The 15081-nt window shown below is 41.4% G+C and overlaps 2 protein-coding genes and 1 long non-coding RNA gene across 3 annotated transcripts; 2 read left to right on the forward strand and 1 right to left on the reverse strand.

The window, feature by feature from the left end:
* Window positions 1-438: 438 nt before the first annotated feature.
* Window positions 439-1583, forward strand: LOC109898500 (hemoglobin subunit alpha-4-like). The gene is made up of 3 exons (XM_020493486.2): window positions 439-602; window positions 1070-1277; window positions 1370-1583. Exons 1-3 carry the CDS (start codon window positions 508-510, stop codon window positions 1496-1498), a joined length of 432 nt encoding a protein of 143 aa, XP_020349075.1. The 5' UTR covers window positions 439-507; the 3' UTR covers window positions 1499-1583.
* Window positions 1584-2608: 1025 nt separating this feature from the next.
* On the forward strand, window positions 2609-5264 carry LOC116375865 (uncharacterized). Its single transcript, XR_004211289.1, has 3 exons — window positions 2609-4047; window positions 4331-4402; window positions 4745-5264. It is a non-coding gene; the product is annotated as an uncharacterized LOC116375865 (long non-coding RNA).
* A 991-nt stretch (window positions 5265-6255) lies between these two features.
* On the reverse strand, window positions 6256-10295 carry LOC116375866 (dentin sialophosphoprotein-like). Its single transcript, XM_031834125.1, has 3 exons — window positions 10229-10295; window positions 10013-10070; window positions 6256-6966 (listed from the first exon to the last, which is right to left on the reverse strand). The coding sequence occupies exons 2-3, from the start codon at window positions 10023-10025 to the stop codon at window positions 6275-6277; spliced, it is 705 nt and encodes a 234-aa protein (XP_031689985.1). The 5' UTR covers window positions 10026-10070; window positions 10229-10295; the 3' UTR covers window positions 6256-6274.
* Between the last annotated feature and the right edge of the window lie 4786 nt (window positions 10296-15081).

A 15081-nucleotide genomic window follows, 5' to 3' on the forward strand; every position in this document is an offset into this window, starting at 1 on the left:
TTTGTGATAGGCATAGGCAACGTTTTGCTACCAGAACGAAACCTTTCCATCGATTTTTCCATCGAACCTTTTGTAGGTTACAGAATCACATAGCTTATACTCACTCACCAATGAGTGCTATATTATACCTTAATATTACACCTTAATATTAGACTAAACTTTAATTGTAAAGAAAATATTGAGGTATAAAGTGTTTCAAAAACCATTTGTTATTCAATCTATATGAAATAAATGCATGCATTGTTATGGCAAAAATTTTACAAACGAAAGTATTATGTGCTAAGGTCATATGTTGGGCATTACACGAATTGGCTCGGTTGCATAATTATAACGTATAAAAAACATGAATCATGTCTTGGACAAATTCCCAATCAGAGGCGGAGCCGAGATTACATCGGGGTGCGCCCTCTTTCATGCCTCAATAAAAACAGCCTCTGAGAAGTCTACGCTCACACGCTTCTTTTCTCAGCATCTTCATCTAAGTGGATAAACGGACAAGACGCAGCTATGAGTCTCTCAGCCAAGGACAAAGCTAACGTGAAGGCCATCTGGGGCAAGATCCTCCCTAAATCCGATGAGATTGGAGACCAGGCTCTTTCCAGGTAATTACATAACGATGTATGATCAATTCTAGACTAGGTACATGTATTCAAATTACTAACACAACTCCTCAGTCAATTTGGAAGCTATAAATGCGTAACCTACACTCTTAGAAAAAAGAGGTGCTATCTGGAACCTAAAAGGGTTGTTCAGTTGTCCCCATAAGACCCTTTGAAGAACGCTTCTTGGTTCCAAGTCGATAACCCTTTTGTTTCCAGGTAGAACCCCTTTGGGTTCCACGTGGACCCCTTTTCCCAGAGGGTTCTACCTGAAACACAAAAGGGTTATACTCGGAACCAAAAAAGGCTCTAACTGGCACCAAAAAGGGTTATCCTATGGGACAGCCGAAGAACCCTTTTGGAACCCCTTTTTCTAAGAGTGTATGTCGGCGAAAATAAGGGCAGGAGCCCCGAAAGAATGATTATTTAAGATTCATTTTGGCTCACCTGATTTCTAATGTCCACGACAGGATGCTCGTAGTCTACCCCCAGACCAAGGCCTACTTCTCCCACTGGGCTTCCGTGGCCCCCAGTTCCGCTCCAGTGAAGAAGCACGGCATCACCATCATGAATCAGATCGATGCCTGTGTTGACCACATGGACGATCTCTTTGGTTTCTTGACCAAGCTCAGTGAACTGCACGCCACCAAGCTGAGGGTGGACCCCACCAACTTCAAGGTAAGATAATTAAAAAAATAAAATAACACAACAAAAATTTGAGTTTTTACCTGTGTGAATGTGAAATAATCTATTTCCCTTTTGCTTTGTAGATCCTGGCTCACAACCTAATTGTGGTCATTGCCGCCTACTTCCCCGGGGAATTTACCCCCGAGATCCACCTGTCCGTGGACAAGTTCCTGCAGCAACTGGCTCTGGGCCTGGCCGAGAAGTACCGCTAAACCGGAGTTCAGCTGTCAAGCTGTCATCCGAGGAATAATGTCCATCCAATATCGGCACACTGACAATAAATCTAACTGAAACTCATACCGAGGTGTTTGTTGTTTGTCATTTTAATTGTCTTACATTGTCTTGTGATTTATATTGTAGGCTGCATTTGGATTATCTTGTAGAATGGATTTGTCAAGTCAAGTATAAAATAAATTTAACAGCCTATTTCACAGTATTTCAAGGGTATTTCATAAAAATTATGCACTTCACAATAAATTTATATTTTTAATCCACCTTTGCATACACCTTGACATTAAAAAGTCCCAAATGAATGTGCCTGAGACCAATATGTTGTGGCCAGACATTACTGTCCATCATGGACGTCACCAGGACCTGGCTTTCAGAGCTTTAGCCCGCTATGAATTTGGGTCAGCCCTGAATCTTTTGCGCTGCTGCAATGGTTTAAAAAAAAGTGTAGTCAACTGAATGCGCCACTTGGTTCATGGAGCTGTGGTTACTTGAAACCCCGAAGTCACCTAACAGTTATAATCAGGAGTGTAGTGCTGCGGGTGCACAGCGGAGCGACGCTCTGCCACTTCTTAAAATTGTGTACATAACAAACCGACTATAATAGCATGATAATATCCATCCCAGCCTCACATTCAATTCGCGCATATATGTACAAAATGTATTTCAGCAGATTTCGTGCGTTTTTGTGCATTTTTGAGTGGTTCAATTCGTTCGAAAATACACGAATTTCTGTTTCTCCTTAACTCGTGCGAAAAGACACGAATTTAACCAGTAGGCGACACACAAGCCTTTGCAACAACCATAGACGCAATCGCCTGTATTTCATTATTTATTTGTTTTACGTTATGAATATATAGATATTTTGTCTTTTTTAATCCCTATCAAAACATTGTGGTTGTATGCCTATATATACTGTTTTCCATTTTTATGAACATACGTTTCAGTATAGAATGAATGTAAGCAATGCATGATGGCTAATGGTGTTTTATTCGGTTGTAGTTCCATGTATTTCTTTAAAAAAAAAAGTGTAAACCATTTTTATTGACCAGAATGTAACTGAAAATACAATGGCAGCATTGCCATTGTCCATCAATACCAAAACATATATTTTTTCGTATAACATTTGGGGAAACGTATGCAGTCATCGTAGTCTTACATTTTGTTGGCCAACCAAAATTACCAAAACGTTAACCCGTACTAAGGCTAGGGTGGAGTTGTACTATGAGCTGGCTGAGTGTAAATACAAGGCTCTGAATGTAAGCAGCTTTTCACTGGAAACTTTCTTGTGTTCAAATTATCGTCAGTGTGAAATAGCTACGTTTATGAGAACGATAAATCATGTGCAATACCTGCGTCGACCTGTGACGAGCAGTAAAACACCGGAAAGTTACAAGAAGAACAAGAATGGTTACCTTATCCGGTCATGTGACATTTGTTGTTTATAGATTTTTCTCCCACACCAGATGTCTGGACCCTGGACACAAAACAGGTTGGTCGACTTTTCGTCCCTTGTTGTGAGAAGTACAGCATGCATGCACATTTGTTTTGTGTTTGGTTTAAAAAAAAAAAACGTTAAACCAGTAAGGAAGGTTACGTAACTAAGGTGAATAAAGAAAGTTGCATACACAACATGGAATGTGTGGATATTTTTGTTGCATTACTTGCGTATATTTGGATGCCATTTTAGCCACCTAAACATTAGGCTATCTATTCCCCTTTTTCCTCTTTGCATCTTCAAAGAAACGGGGGAGGTTACTATGTGAAGGAATGTGTTAGGATTGGAGGATTTCTCTTTGTTTTTTCTTTTGAGATGGTATGGTTACTTAAAAATCATACAATGTGATTTTCTGGATTTTGTTTTAGATTCCGTCTCTCACAGTTGAAGTGTACCTATGATAAAAAATTACAGACCTCTACATGCTTTGTAAGTAGGAAAACCAGCTAAATAGGCAGTGTATCAAATACTTGTTCTCCCCACTGTATGTGAAGGAATGTGTTAGGATTGGAAGTTATTTCTTTTGAGATGGTATGACCCCCAAGACCGACTGGATGAGGCTATTAAAAAAGCAGAACGCCTTGCTGAGGAGCTCAACCAAGAGAAGGACCCACAAGCCCAACTGGATGAGGCCATTAACGAGGCAAAAAGGCTGGCTGAGGAGCTCAACCCAAGTCGTACATTACAATGTAACAAGTCGTACATTACCGGTAATGTAACCCCTACAGCTCCCATACGTGCATAAATATTCTCAACACACCTCCAGCACCACAGCGTTATGATTTATCATTGCTTTTTGTTTGTCAAAGTAGACCCCACGTGGCACAAATGTGAATTTAAACGTAGACTCCGTGATATGACCTGATCACAGGCATCAATGATATTGCCCATTGAGCATGAGCCACAAGGGTGCACTTGTTAGCATCCTTGTGAACTTCTACACATGTTAACTGTGTGAGTGAGCCAGAACATGGGTCTAATGCAGGTTGCAGATTGTTCCTCAAACCAGGAAGGCAACTACATCCACTTCTGTTGGTAAGTTTCATCCCGTCTAGGTGTTTCATTTTATTGGTCCCTGATCTGATTTTTCCTTTCAAACATACTGTATCATAGCATATCAAACGTTTGTTGCCGTGCCATAGGCCGGTCTAGTACCATCTACCCACAGCACATAATACATTACATGCAGGTCTGATCCAACCTTTCCCTGTCTCTAACTGTTGTGTGTCTCTGATGAAAATACACATTTAACAAAAGGAGAATCAGAATTCCAGAAAATCTTTTGAATTGAAAACCTTTTTATTACCAATTTTTTCAGCTCCAAGGGCCAGTACGTCAAGAGCCAGACTAGTGCAACATTTTGGGCCAGTCACTGAGGAGGAAGAATCAGGTATTGATGAGCGATTGAATAGATTAATCTATACAACTCCTTGTTATTCAGTGGCCTTGTAATTAATTAATTGTATTTTTATTAAATCTGTAATCGGTAGTTGAAACAATAACACTCCCCTGTTTTGGTTAAAAGCTGAGTGATGGGGTTGGCGAAATGTAACCACTTTCAATTTCTTGATATAGCTATTATTGCAATTATTGCAATTATTGCAACTTACCATCAATGTTTTTAAAATAATAGTTTTAACCATATATCATTAATATAAATCCAAAAATGGCTTTATCAACTTCTGAATTCCTCTAAGTCTAACCCTTTCCTTTTTTGCATATCTTATTTTAGAGACAAGGACCAGTGGATTGGAATCCACTCCAGTTTTAAACATTGATGAAGAAATAGGTATGTTTAAATTGGGGTGATCTTGGTGTTACTGAATTATACTGCCCTATATCTTTATTTTGACAGTGGTGCAACATTTTTAAATGTGACTCAAGTCTCCAGAATTTCGGACTTGAGATCTAATGTTTGATATGAGGTTACAGTACAGAATGTCACCTTTCATTTCAGGGTATTTTCAGACTTTTCTGATTTACCGTTTCGAAATGAAAGCACTTTACATGTCTAGTTGCAAGTAGTTTTATTAGTGGTATGTACAGGATACTGATGGTAACACCATCCAACGAAATGCTTACTTGCAGGTAGCTTCTCGACAATGCAATTCCAAATGCTGGAGTATAGAGACAAATTCAACATTTTAGCATCATGGTCCAAGTACTTCTGTAGGGGAGGGCAATAACAACATCCATATACTTCTGTAGGGGAGGGCAATAACAACATCCTTATACTTCTGTAGGGGAGGGCAATAACAACATCCTTATACTTCTGTAGGGGAGGGCAATAACAACATCCTTATACTTCTGTAGGGGAGGGCAATAACAACATCCATATACTTCTGTAGGGGAGGGCAATAACAACATCCTTATACTTCTGTAGGGGAGGGCAATAACAACATCCTTATACTTCTGTAGGGGAGGGCAATAACAACATCCTTATACTTCTGTAGGGGAGGGCAATAACAACATCCATATACTTCTGTAGGGGAGGGCAATAACAACATCCATATACTTCTGTAGGGGAGGGCAATAACAACATCCTTATACTTCTGTAGGGGAGGGCAATAACAACATCCTTATACTTCTGTAGGGGAGGGCAATAACAACATCCTTATACTTCTGTAGGGGAGGGCAATAACAACATCCATATACTTCTGTAGGGGAGGGCAATAACAACATCCATATACTTCTGTAGGGGAGGGCAATAACAACATCCATATACTTCTGTAGGGGAGGGCAATAACAACATCCTTATACTTCTGTAGGGGAGGGCAATAACAACATCCTTATACTTCTGTAGGGGAGGGCAATAACAACATCCATATACTTCTGTAGGGGAGGGCAATAACAACATCCATATACTTCTGTAGGGGAGGGCAATAACAACATCCATATACTTCTGTAGGGGAGGGCAATAACAACATCCATATACTTCTGTAGGGGAGGGCAATAACAACATCCATATACTTCTGTAGGGGAGGGCAATAACAACATCCATATACTTCTGTAGGGGAGGGCAATAATAACATACATATACTTCTGTAGAGGAAGGCAATAACAACATCCATATACTTCTGTAGGGGAGGGCAACAACAACATCCTTATACTTCTGTAGGGGAGGGCAATAACAACATACATATACTTCTGTAGGGGAGGGTTTGTTTTTGAAAGCCCAAGAAATGGGAAGAAAGCTGAAATAAAAGAGAAAAAGTTTCCACTTACTTAAAATGCAGCCAGAGGATAGATCAAGAGATCTGTATCAAGAGGATGTATAGAAAGAAAGAGAGAGAGATAGAGAGACTGAAGGTGTCAGCCGTAGGTCTGAGTGGTCTGAAGAGAAGGGTGGTAGGTGTAGGTCTGAGTGGTCTGAAGAGAAGGGTGGTAGGTTTAGGTCTGAGTGGTCTGAAGAGAAGGGTGGTAGGTGTAGGTCTGAGTGGTCTGAAGAGAAGGGTGGTAGGTGTAGGTCTGAGTGGTCTGAAGAGAAGGGTGGTAGGTGTAGGTCTGAGTGGTCTGAAGAGAAGGGTGGTAGCCGTAGGTCTGAGTGGTCTGAAGAGAAGGGTGGTAGCCGTAGGTCTGAGTGGTCTGAAGAGAAGGGTGGTAGGTGTAGGTCTGAGTGGTCTGAAGAGAAGGGTGGTAGGTGTAGGTCTGAGTGGTCTGAAGAGAAGGGTGGTAGGTGTAGGTCTGAGTGGTCTGAAGAGAAGGGTGGTAGGTGTAGGTCTGAGTGGTCTGAAGAGAAGGGTGGTAGGTGTAGGTCTGAGTGGTCTGAAGAGAAGGGTGGTAGGTGTAGGTCTGAGTGGTCTGAAGAGAAGAGTGGTAGGTGTATGTCTGAGTGGTCTGAAGAGAAGGGTGGTAGGTGTAGGTCTGAGTGGTCTGAAGAGAAGGGTGGTAGGTGTAGGTCTGAGTGGTCTGAAGAGAAGGGTGGTAGGTGTGAAGGGTCTTTATTTGGATCTGCTAAGTAAAGAGAATAGAACAAGTTTAGAATTGTATTTCACAGCTGTATATGTAGAATAGTTATTATAATTTTAATTATGTAACTGAGCATTAAAATGTACTTAATTTGTAAGTGGATTACATCACAAAAAATACAGGTGTTGTACAAAAATGTAAAGAATGTGAATGATGAATAACAAGATGACCATTGGATAGATACACATTCACTGTGGATGGGAGCATTGCTGTCTGGTGGTCCCAATTCATCCATTGTTTGGAATTGTTTTCTCCACAAGATCTAAAACTATCTAATTTAGAAAGACTTTGCAAAGACAAGTTGACCTAGCTCTATTAGGCAGGGGTGTCAAACTCATTCCCCAGAGGGCCAAGTGTCTGCTGGTTTTTCATTTCAATGAACACCTGGACAACCTAACCAGGTGAGGGGAGTTCCTTAGTCATGTGTGACCTTCATTTATCAATCAAGGGTGGAGCAAAAACCTGCAGACACTCGGACCTCCCATGGTAGTTTGACACATGTGGATTAAAGTAATTAACCACTCAAACTAGTTTAATCAGGTGTGTAGATGTTGCCCAGAACAAAACCCTGCGCCCACCACGAAACTCCATAGACTGTAGCCTAGCTCGCTAGCTTGCTAGCAGAAACTGTTGAGTAGGCCTATAGCTAAGATTTTGATTGAAAACCTTGACAGATCAGTGAAAATGCATAGTGGTTTGAGAAATGTCGTAAAAAGCAATACATCAATCTCCATAACATTACATACTAGCGATTACAACCACATGGTTTATTTGCATACTTCACTTATCGGGAAAGAGAATGATCGCATGGGAGGATCGGGTAGGTTCCAACTTGCCTTCTTTGTTGAAGTCATGATACGCATTTGTGTTGTAGGTCAAATTGCACAGATTCTGCACAGAATAAGAATATACATTCAAACTGCCTGCAAAAGCGTTTCTTAGATTAATTTAATTTTATATTCTTATATAAACTGAACAACACAGACATTAACCTCCCCTGCAGCCGATTGTGTTGACGAGCTGGAACGCGCTCCACATTACATTGGGTTGAAGTTGCATATGTACAGTACTGATCTTGGGTCAGTTTTCCGTTATTTTCTCGTACGACTTGGGGAGAGAAAGCGCCATCACCCGCAAGGGTTTTGATCCGCCAACATATGTTTTCTGACTGCAATGAGCGCAACACGCAACTGACATTTCTGACTTGCTAACTGGTTGAACGCGTTACAGTAGCCTAAGTATATAACATGAGTGACATGACCGTAATAATCATAATGGAAAGGCCTTGGAAGTGCCATAAGTGTAAGCCAACATAATTCATTATTTTACATTAACCTGTTTAACATGTAATACATGCATTATGAAGAAAATTGTGTAATTTAGGCTCCACGAAATATAAAATGGGTTATGAAGAACATCGTGTACTGTTGCCTACATGACAAAAAGGCCTTCTGATTACAAGTGCACCAGTATCCAAAGTATTAAGCGAAATCAAGAACAGAAAACAGCATTGGCATTAACAAAACAATATTTCACACGAATTAAGTCGCACGTAAATGTGCGTATTTTCTCAAAAATTATGTTCAGCAAGTCTAAAACAGTACATATACAACGACACATTTTAAAACATGGTTAAACAAAGACAACATTTCTGTATATTCATAACGCTGAATTAGTCATTAAGAAGAACAAAAATGAAATATAAACTATCGCGTCTATATGGTTGTTGCAATGGCTTGTGTGTAGCCTACTGGTTAAATTAGTGTCTTTTCTCACGAATTAAGCCAGCCAAAAAGGCACAAAAACGCACGAAATTTGCTGAAATGCATTATGTACACGAATTGATTGTGAGACTGTCATACCACAAACACCATGTAATTTCTTATGATAATGTAGGATGTTTGTGCTGAAATGTTTTTTTTAAATTATCATGTGGTGGCTCCGTCTGTTCTAAAATGTGATTAGTTAGGCCGGTTAGCCACCCTTACTTACATCATTCAAGAAAATCGAAATGCATATTCCCATGAAACGAATTGGGATCAAATGGTTGGCATGCATGCAGCATGGACGTTTCACCTGTGCAACTTGAAGAATGATCATTATCATTGACAGTGATGATGGCCTAATTTATAATAAGGTAGGCCTAATTTATAATAAGGTAGGCCTAATTTGGTGTTTTATTATTTAAAAAATATAACATTTTCCTTTAGCCACTTACAGTAGGTGTAGGTATAGGCAATCATGCCGTTTGGATGATGCGTTGTATGTAGCCTACATTCTAGAATTATTTTATACAATAGGCTTCATGATGGTATGTGTGGTCAACTGATAATTCCAACACCGTTTTGATTGGACAGCTGCTTTGAGACAAGGAAGTCAGCTTGATAAATCAAGAAATCAATCAATGTCAGATTTTTGTTTTCACTGGATCTGCGTTTGGATATTTGGTTACAATTAGGCTGGGAAATGTTCTCATGATCATTAGTCTAGTAATTGAAAGCAACGCAGATCTTCTATAAGCACACACATTAGGCCTACTGTACAGACTACCCGATGAGCTTCCCTGATGTTTTCCTGAACTTTCCAATACCTTACTGATGCATTTCAGTTATTTAGCCTACTGATGCGAATACACATTTTTACACTTTTCTCATAAGCTAGTCATTTTACATATTTTTTACTGTTTAGAAATGTCATAAGGCCTACATCGTCTCAACAACAATATAGCTGAAACCACTATTGGCTTCATTGATTTACTGAGGCTACTTGCTGATAGATTATTTAAAATATTATTGTAACAGTAGACCTACCTACACAATAACCACATATGGTGTTATGTTCTGTTAATTACTGATGTCCTCTTTAAGGATGGAGCACCCTTGGTCATGCGCAGTGTTGTTCTATGTTAATCTGTACTAACTCGTTTTAGTAAATGTGAAGCTCCAGTGCAATTTCTTGTATTCAGAGTCTTTCTTGTTATATAAATAAGTAATAAGAGCTAAAACACTACAATGGCGAGGCGGATGATTACCTGCAGTGTGCATCACGAATGCAGATGGGGCTCGTAGGAAGAGAGGAAGATTTTGACCCTGTAAGAGAGGAAGATTTTGACCCTGTAAGAGAGGAAGATTTTGACCCTGTAGCACAACAGCTAGCAAGCAGTGACGTGGAGCCGGAGGTAAGGAGAATGGCTAGCATCGGGAAAATAGATGTGTTTGATGACACGCAAGAATACTGGGCAACTTACATTGAACGACTGGAACAGTACTTCATTGCAAACGACATTGCTGATAACAACAGAGTACCAGCGTTGTTGAGTTTAATTGGCCCAAAAACGTACAGTTTGCTAAGAGATCTGACTGCCCCTCTGAAGCCCTCCAGTAAAACATTCACAGAGATTGTGGAGATATTGCAAAATCACCTATCACCTAAACCACTCCTCATCGCGATACGTTTTCGTTTCCACAAGAGAGATCAGAATGAGGGGGAGGGTGTTGGTACATATGTAGCAGAGTTGAAGGAACTGTCGGAACATTGCCAGTTTGGAGAGAACCTAAATGACACATTAAGGGATATATTTGTTTGTGGACTGAAACATGAACACATTCAAAAACGTTTGCTCACAGAATCAGATCTCACATTTGCAAAGGCTGTTAAAATTGCTGTGACAATGGAAATCGCGACTAAAGATGCATTTGAGTTGCAAAGTAAAAGAAGTACTGACCTATCACAAACTTCCCTGCACAAGTTTTCACGCGGCCGACAGCGCCCCCGTGTGGCCGAAAAATGCAACAGGTGTGACAGAGATGGTCACAGAGCATAGGACTGCCGTTTTAAAGACGAAATTTGTCACAAATGCAGTAGAAGGGGGCACATTCAAAGAGCATGCAGAGCAATGCACTAGCAGAGAACAGTGGCAGTGATTCAGATGAACGATTAATTGGTACAATGGAGTTAAACAAATTGACTTCTCCCAGCAGTAGCATAATATGGGTGACACCAGATTTCGAAGGCAAACCCCTCAAAATGGAACTGGACACAGGATCTGCAGTGTCTATAATTTCCACTGCTGTCTACAATGAGCACTTCAAGGCTATCAAGCTGAAGAACACAAATGTATTGCTGAAGACCTACTCAGGAGAGAGATTGAGCCCAATGGGGGCGTTTCAGGTCAGAATGCGGTATGGGGGACAAACACAGCAGTTACAGATGTATGTGGTGCCTGGAACTGCCCCCCCCCCCCATTATTTGGCAGGGAATGGCTTTCAAAAATAAAGCTGAACTGATGTGACTTGAAAATCCTCCACACATTCCAGTCCAAAGAGAAAGGCACAGACCAAACACTGGAACACTTGCGGAAGAAATACAACACAGTGTTCAGTGATCAGATGGGAACAGTAAAAGGCTTCACAGCAAAACTTGTACTGAGAGATGACGCAACCCCCAAATTCTGCAAAGCCAGATCTGTTCCATACTCCCTGAGATCAAAGGTGGAAGCGGAAATCGATCGCTTGCAGGATACAGGGATCCTGACGAAAATGGACAGAAGCGAATGGGCCACACCCATAGCTATTATGAAGAAAGACGGGTCTGTTAGAATGTGTGGGGACTTCAAGGTAACTGTGAATTCAATGTTGCATGTGGACCAATACCCCCTGCCATGTCTGGATGACATCTTTGCTGCACTAGCTGGTGGGAAACACTTCAGTAAAATCGATCTGAAACAGGCTTACCTGCAGCTACCGGTTGAAGAGAGCTCCAAACAGTACCTGACAATAAACACACACAAAGGTCTTTACAGGTATAACCGCCTGGTTTTTGGCATTGCATCGGCCCTGGCCATTTGGCAACGAACTATTGACCAGATTTTACAAGGAATCCCAGGAACCCAGTGTATCCTGGATGACATGATCATAACAGGACGCACCGACAAAGAGCACCTGGCTAACCTGGAAGAGGTCCTGAAAAGACTGAAAGAGTATGGTCTACAGGCAAACTTACAGAAGTGTGAGTTCTTCAAAAACCAGATTGTCTTCTGTGGACATGAAATCGACCGCAATGGATTGCACAAAACACAGGACAAAATCGAGGCAGTGGTACAGGCACCACGACCACAAAATATCACAGAAGTGAGATCTTTTATGGGACTGATCAATTACGACAGAAGATTCCTCCAAAACCTTTCAGCAGTACTCCAGCCTCTAAATCAGCTCCTGGAAAAGAATAGGACATGGCCGTGTACAGAACAGTGTGAAAATGCATTTCTTGAGGCAAAACGGCTCATCACATCTGAACAGGTCCTGATGCATTACGACCCTGAACTGCCAGTGAAGTTGGCTTGTGATGCGTCCCCTTATGGCTTAGGGGCCGTCCGAAGAAGAAGTTACAGGTCTGTGAAAGCCAGAAATAATGCTTGTTTGAAGGTGACCAAATACTTATTTTCCACCATATTTTGCAAATAAATTCATAAAAAATCCTACAATGTGATTTTATGGAATTTTTTCTCATTTTGTCTGTCATAGTTGAAGTGTACCTATGATGATATGATTACAGGCCTCTCTCATCTTTTTAAGTGGGAGAACTTGACAATTGGTGGCTGACTAACTACTTTTTTGCCCCACTGTATGTCACGTTTGCTCCCGCTCTTCCCTCCCCCTGGCGCTTGAGGGCGCCAGAGAGCCTTGCATCACGCACTCCTGCCATCCATCACGCAAACCTGCCTTCCCTCGTCACACGCATCAGCGATATTGGACTCACCTGGACTCACTCATCACCTGTTTATTTCCTCCCCTATATTTGTCAGTTCCCAGCTCTGTTCCCCACTGCTGCATTGATTGTGTTTTTGTCTTTGTTTTCTGTTTGCTAACGCTGTTCCTGTCTTGTTCAATGTCCGTTGTTTATTAAATGTAACTCACCGTACCTGCTTCGTCTCTCCAGCATCGACATATGTGACAAAGTAGGCCTATCAGCACAACATTCTCAACACTACATACATTGTAATGGACATTTTCTAGAATGAAACCAGAAAGACCTTACCCATTAACAATTTCAATGAATGTTTTATTGTCACCAGAGTCAAATACTGCAAAATGAAGTTTTTTATTATGGATATGAATATAGCTAGGATTTTTTATGTTGGTGAGGTAATGTCTTTCTAAGTCAAATGCAGCTATGCTATATTTTTATAGCAAGCTAGCTGATAGCAGATTTGAGGAAATGTATGTTGTACATTTGATCTTATTTAGAAAATCGATTTCTGTTAAGAAATTATGTATTTCATAATCCCCAGAAGAAAACAAATTCTGCATTAAAATGGCCTAGAGGAGGGTCCCAGTTTGACAGTATATATACACTGCTCAAAAAAATAAAGGGAACACTAAAATAACACATCCTAGATCTGAATGAATGAAATATTCTTATTAAATACTTTTTTCTTTACATAGTTGAATGTGCTGACAACAAAATCACACAAAAATTATCAATGGAAATCAAATTTATCAACCCATGGAGGTCTGGATTTGGAGTCACACTCAAAATTAAAGTGGAAAACCACACTACAGGCTGATCCAACTTTGATGTAATGTCCTTAAAACAAGTCAAAATGAGGCTCAGTAGTGTGTGTGGCCTCCACGTGCCTGTATGACCTCCCTACAACGCCTGGGCATGCTCCTGATGAGGTGGCGGATGGTCTCCTGAGGGATCTCCCAGACCTGGACTAAAGCATCCGCCAACTCCTGGACAGTCTGTGGTGCAACGTGGCATTGGTGGATGGAGCGAGACATGATGTCCCAGATGTGCTCAATTGGATTCAGGTCTGGGGAACGGGCGGGCCAGTCCATAGCATCAATGCCTTCCTCTTGTAGGAACTGCTGACACACTCCAGCCACATGAGGTCTAGCATTGTCTTGCATTAGGAGGAACCCAGGGCCAACCGCACCAACATATGGTCTCACAAGGGGTCTGAGGATCTCATCTTGGTACCTATTGGCAGTCAGGCTACTCCACACCATGACTGACCCACCGCCAAACCAGTCATGCTGGAGGATGTTGCAGGCAGCAGAACGTTCTCCACGGCGTCTCCAGACTCTGTCACGTCTGTCACATGTGTTCAGTGTGAACCTGCTTTCATCTGTGAAGAGCACAGGGCGCCAGTGGCGAATTTGCCAATCTTGGTGTTCTCTGGCAAATGCCAAACATCCTGCACGGTGTTGGGCTGTAAGCACAACCCCCACCTGTGGACGTCGGGCCCTCATACCACCCTCATGGAGTCTGTTTCTGACCATTTGAGCAGACACATGCACATTTGTGGCCTGCTGGAGGTCATTTTGCAGGGCTCTGGCAGTGCTCCTCCTGCTCCTCCTTGCACAAAGGCGGAGGTAGCGGTCCTGCTGCTGGGTTGTTGCCCTCATACGGCCTCCTCCACATCTCCTGAGTTACTGGCCTGTCTCCTGGTAGCGCCTCCATGCTCTGGACACTACGCTGATAGACACAGCAAACCTTCTTGCCACAGCTCGCATTGATGTGCCATCCTGGATGAGCTGCACTACCTGAGCCACTTGTGTGGGTTGTAGACTCTGTCTCATGCTACCACTAGAGTGAAATCACCGCCAGCATTCAAAAGTGACCAAAACATCAGCCAGGAAGCATAGGAACTGAGAAGTGGTCTGTGGTCAACACCTGCAGAACCACTCCTTAATTGGGGGTGTCTTGCTAATTGCCTATAAATCCACCTGTTGTCTATTCCATTTGCACAACAGCATGTGAAATTTATTGTCAATCATTGTTGCTTCCTAAGTGGACAGTTTGATTTCACAGAAGTGTGATTGACTTGGAGTTACATTGTGTTGTTTAAGTGTTCCCTTTATTTTTTTGAGCAGTGTATATATATATATATATATATATATATATATATATATATATATATAGGTGATTGGAATACTGCAATACTCACCAAATTTCAATATCCTAAAAAGGTTAGGATAGAAACAAAACCACACACCCTCGCCCTCCATTTGGCAAATCTGACCATAATTATATCCTCCTGATTCCTGCTTACAAGCAAAAATGAAGCAGGAACACCAGTGACTTTGGTCAATAAAA

This window comes from Oncorhynchus kisutch, linkage group LG10, assembly GCF_002021735.2.
Source record: "Oncorhynchus kisutch isolate 150728-3 linkage group LG10, Okis_V2, whole genome shotgun sequence".
Classification (NCBI taxonomy): domain Eukaryota; kingdom Metazoa; phylum Chordata; class Actinopteri; order Salmoniformes; family Salmonidae; genus Oncorhynchus; species Oncorhynchus kisutch.

Coding starts and splice junctions, on each gene's coding strand:
- LOC109898500 (XM_020493486.2), top strand. CDS start 508: ATGAGTCTCTCAGCCAAGGACAAAGCTAACGTGAAGGCCATCTGGGGC. Junction 603..1,069: donor GGAGACCAGGCTCTTTCCAG/GTAATTACATAA, acceptor TGTCCACGACAG/GATGCTCGTAGTCTACCCCC. Junction 1,278..1,369: donor TGGACCCCACCAACTTCAAG/GTAAGATAATTA, acceptor TTTGCTTTGTAG/ATCCTGGCTCACAACCTAAT.